The sequence below is a fragment of the Bactrocera latifrons genome, unplaced genomic scaffold (genome assembly GCF_001853355.1).
Source record: "Bactrocera latifrons isolate USDA-ARS-PBARC rearing strain unplaced genomic scaffold, ASM185335v1 scaffold_36, whole genome shotgun sequence".
Classification (NCBI taxonomy): domain Eukaryota; kingdom Metazoa; phylum Arthropoda; class Insecta; order Diptera; family Tephritidae; genus Bactrocera; species Bactrocera latifrons.
The window spans coordinates 634,943-639,636 of record NW_017537001.1 but is presented as its reverse complement, the minus strand read 5'-3'; the positions used below and the strand labels follow the sequence as shown (position 1 = coordinate 639,636).

The 4,694-nt window shown below is 38.9% G+C and overlaps 1 protein-coding gene across 3 annotated transcripts; it reads right to left on the bottom strand.

The window, feature by feature from the left end:
- Positions 1–2,651: 2,651 nt before the first annotated feature.
- On the bottom strand, positions 2,652–4,300 carry LOC108971777 (glutathione S-transferase 1). Of its 3 annotated transcripts, none has more exons than XM_018938051.1 (3): positions 4,247–4,300; positions 3,750–3,868; positions 2,652–3,395 (listed from the first exon to the last, which is right to left on the bottom strand). In XM_018938051.1, exons 2-3 carry the CDS (start codon positions 3,845–3,847, stop codon positions 2,807–2,809), a joined length of 687 nt encoding a protein of 228 aa, XP_018793596.1. In that variant the 5' UTR covers positions 3,848–3,868; positions 4,247–4,300; the 3' UTR covers positions 2,652–2,806. The 3 variants fall into 3 exon arrangements, with proteins under 3 accessions (XP_018793596.1, XP_018793595.1, XP_018793597.1); XM_018938050.1 differs by having other exon boundaries at positions 4,226–4,262; XM_018938052.1 differs by lacking the exon at positions 4,247–4,300 and adding an exon at positions 3,959–4,216.
- Between the last annotated feature and the right edge of the window lie 394 nt (positions 4,301–4,694).

The window sequence follows — 4,694 nt, the reverse complement described above, 5'->3', positions numbered from 1 at the left end:
GAACAAAGAGCAAACTCTATAAGTCCCTCTTCATTCCCCTCCTGATATGTGATGCGGAAGCATTGACAATGAAATTATCTGATGATTCGACGTTATGAGTTTTTGAGAGAAAGRTTCTACGAAAGAATAATGGTGCTTTKCGCATTGGCAACGGTGCTTGGGAAGGTGAATTAATTTTTACAAAAAACTATTGGGAACGCAATTTATACTCCAGCTTCACTGTACGAGGCAATTTCTATGATAACTTTGATGTCAAAGTTGCAAAAGCGCGCTGCCGTTAGCCAGCAGACTCTTCTAATGATTTGCTCACGAAACGATGAAACTTTTCCACTTTTGATAGCGGCAAGACATTTGGCAAAAACTAACCGGTCAGGTGTAGAAYACTTAACGCAAACATATAAGCTACAGTCACACCAAAACACTAGTACATATGAGTTCGAGTGCAAAGTGCGCTCAACTTTTTATGCGGGTGAACATACATAAAAACTACACATGCGAAGATATGCAGAAGTCAATTGGTTTACTATTGGTACACTGTTCTTTCTAGCAGCTACGGTGGCAGCATAACCTCAAAGACCTCAAGGCGATTTAGCATTCCACGAACCAGGCAACTGCCACTCAAACGCTGAGGAAACACATCAAATAAACTGCAGCTTTTTCGCTTTGTATTCAKCGCCATTTTCATTGCTTCACCTTCGCCTTCATCGCCTTTTTCATTGCTTCACCTTCATTTAGCAGTGTGTGCCCTTTCGCTTTTGTTCGAAAACGAGCATTGTTTTAGCTTTAAAGCAATCTTCTTCGCCTATTCGCTCCACATGTCCAATTTGCTCAGTCGAATTTCCTTTGCAGTTCATCAAGGTAATCATTGTCATTACTAACGTGCGGGGAAGTTCATTACTCAGTGCGTGTGTGTGCCGGTAAAGTCAAAGGTGAAACTTTTCCAAAACAAAACTTTGGCAATGTGMTGATGTGCAATTTCAACATGCAGCAATGACCGAGTGAGTCCGGAGGCAGCTTCCTCTTKACTTGGCGTTACGCATATTCTCGTATGTATAATATTTATTTAGCAAATCAGCATTTGCGTGCCGTGTGGCGGTGGGAAGCACTCATCTAACTTTACGTGATTGAACATAAAAAGTTTCCAGTTAAAATAAAGTCTAAACTTTTCACATGATTAATGATGCGAATGCGCGTTATCTGTCTATTTAKCCGTTTTGTTTCTCTTTCCTTTATTTCTTGCAATTTTCACACAGCTTTGAACTAATTTTTATACTCTGAACATGGTGTATTAAGTTTGTTACGAAGTTTGTAACAACCAGCAGGCATGGTCGGAGACCCTTTAACGTGTATCTATCTAGAAATTATTAGCGTACCGGGCTGAGTTGATTTAGCGATTTAGTCTATGTGATAAGGTTCATGTTGGTTATCGTCGAAATTGGCTAACGGTATGCTCAACAAACATGCTATTTTGACGAGCTCGGACCATATATTTGATATGTCAGGTTCGATTCTGAATAACCAAGTGTTTAACCTGCTMCAGTAYCCAGTAGAAGTTGCGCAAGGGCCACTATAGATTCACGGATCAACTCGAGCTCTWCGTCTGTTTTAGGTCGTGGTTTGACTCCAAGTACGGCMTTTATTGTGTGTCTAAATTTACTGTACCCCTRCTCTGGTTGGCATATTGTTCGATGCAGTCGACGTAATCAAGAAAATACCACTTGAAGCTCCCAGAAGCCGACTCTGTTTCAAGCAACAATCTACAGGTACGATTTATGCGAAAATATCCGACTGAAACTGTTTGCAGAGCAGGACATYATATGTACCCTTAATCGGAGGTACAAATGCCAATGTAGCTGCTTGTAAGCAGAAATCAATTGGCTACATCTACGACTTCACCCTCACTTAGCCCTATTGAACGAGGCTACGCCTCAGATGGTTCATCCGTTAATTTCAATTTTCGATGATAGATTCGATCATTTCGACTGGTGTGATGTTGTTTGGCCTGAATCGAAGCGGGATTGCTCGCATCGACTTTAGACTTTACATATCCCTACAAGAAAAGTCTAACTGTGTGATATCACACGATCTYGGTGGCCAAGTGACCGGCCCGAAACGTGAAATTATCTGCTCAACGAAGTGTTCTCTCTTTCAGGTTTTAAATAGACGGTATCGTGGTGCGATAACGGTTCACATTGGTACCATTTTTGAGGAAATCTGAACAGCTGATTYCACCGGTATAMAAACCATACCAAACCCTTSTTTWTTCTGAATGAATTGGCATATCTTCAGTCTGCTCTTCGTCTCAAACGCGCCAATTTTGCTTGTTTACTTACCCATTGGGTYCGACRTGGGCGCTGAACAGAATWTGGCTCGAAAGCGTCCGATSTTCTTGGAACTTTTCAAAAGCCTATACAGCAAAGCGACGTCCCTACTAGATCACCCGTTAGCGTAGGTGCGCGTAGGTGTTATCGAAGTTGATGAGTTCTCGAGTTTTATTGGGGATTTGCAGGTTAATGACTTGTAAAGTTTTATCTATGTATACAAAGAGATTTCTTGTATTTAGCATTTAATATACTCGTATTTCGTTTTCGTGTTTCGAAATCTTGAAAATAATATGTATAYAAAAATAAAAAATAAACCAACTTTCAATCTCTTTTGCAAACAATTAAACGATTTATTAAGATTCCCTTTAACAATTACAAAATGCATTCTCTTCGAAATTTCTCTTAGTTTCCAATTAAATATTTCTCTTGCTTCATTTAATTATTAAATTTTAATATCAATGTTTATGAAACCTACCGCTCTTTCACTTCTCTGCTTCTTTAGCCTTTTTATTCGCCACCATTTGCTCTTTAACAAAGCTGCCCAACAARTCGGCGCCCTCTTGATTGCTCTTCTTGTAGTAGGGCAAGAGCCACAGGCGCTTCAACCAAGCAGCCAACTGTGGGAATTCTTCTTCATCGATRGGCGCAAAGTGCACGGCGCTGGACACCGAAGCGACAGCACACAGATCAGCGATAGTCAAATGCTGMCCGCACAAATACGGCGCATTGGCAAGACACTTCTCCAAGCCATCGTAAGCTAATTTCATGTAGCGGATTTTCTCTTCCTGAATKTTGTCCGCACCAAAGTAGATAATCGGTTCGACCATAAGACGCACGCGTGGGAATAAATGACCSGCATCGAAGTAGAGACGCGCATCTACTTCCCTACGCTTCTGCTGATCTTTGGGATAGAGTGTCTCATCTGATGAGTATTTATCCACCAGATAAGCGTTAATAACATGCGAGTCTGTTACTACAGTGCCGTTATCATCCAGTACCGGTATGGTGTGCTGAGGATTGAGCTTGAGGAATTCAGGTGTTAGGTGATCGCGCTCTTTGAGGTTCGTGAGACTGCARGTGGAGAAGGTTTGTGTGGGAGAGCAGAAAAAATTATTGTATAAATTAGTATTTAAGTATGAGATAGATAGTTGGAGTTAGTGATTAGTGCTTCGTTTGTCATATAGGTATGTATGTGTGTGGCGCCAATCATGAAAATCAAAGTTTACTGTAACCAAAGCATACATATACATATACTTTTATATAAATTAAGAAGTTGATCTTAATATGAAACRACTGTAAATTTTTATTTTAGCTTGGTAATTTTGTACTCAATTTGACTAAAGGCGGCGATCATTTGATTACCTTACGTATGTATACTACTTGCACACGTTTGACWTTCCGAATGATAAGCATCACGACACTTACCGCAATTCTAATTCCAGTCCAATAGCGGCAGCTGTCAACAGCACGGCGCGGCATGGRGGGCTGCGTAGCGTATAATAGAGAACTGGTTTTGACGACATCTTAACCAAGTATGTAGTTATCTAGACAAATATTTAACGTCGAGTGTTGATGAAAGAAACAAAATTTTTTGTCAGAATTTATAAATGAACAAAATATATATACTTATATACATATAATATAAGAAAAAAAAAGATAGCTTGCTAATTCCACTCCAAATAATTCACTTGACCACTCCAAAGTGCCGGCCAGAGTATTAGCTATAAGTATCTATTTTCAGAACTTCACTTCACTTCCAATAACTTTTCATAATATAACAACGATTTTGTATGTCTAATTATGCGGAATTTCAGCACAGCGAGGTGTACGTTCGAGGTATACAAATACAAAAAGACTTAACAGCCTTGTAGTTTATAATTCAACTTCACTATTTCGCTTACTATTAGTGCTGAACAACACACCTGAACACTTTCTTGCTCACTCTGCAACTGAGCGTTTCACGACACGAACCGGTACTTTTTGTGAAACTAAAAAAAAAAAAAAATAAATTCATAATTGGTTGGCTTTGCCTACTTTTTGTTTTGAGTTGCGTCATGCAGTGAGCGTGGTGAGAGACCTAACTTTATTGCTCTTTTATAGTGTTGCCATTAAGGTAAATAATTATGAAAAGCACTGACTTTTTGACTTCARCGCATTTTAAGCAAATATCTAGTCGTTTTAGCAGGCTTAGAATTTTTTTTTCAAGGTTAGTAAATTTCGAGATGAGATTTCGTATTATAAAAAGGTAACTTAACTTGTGTTCAACATATGTAAATATTTTATATGAAGTGAGCTTGATGAAATGAGTCAATTCAAGTAGTATATTTTAGGGTATAGACATAAATTATTCTAAAATAATCAAAAAATATA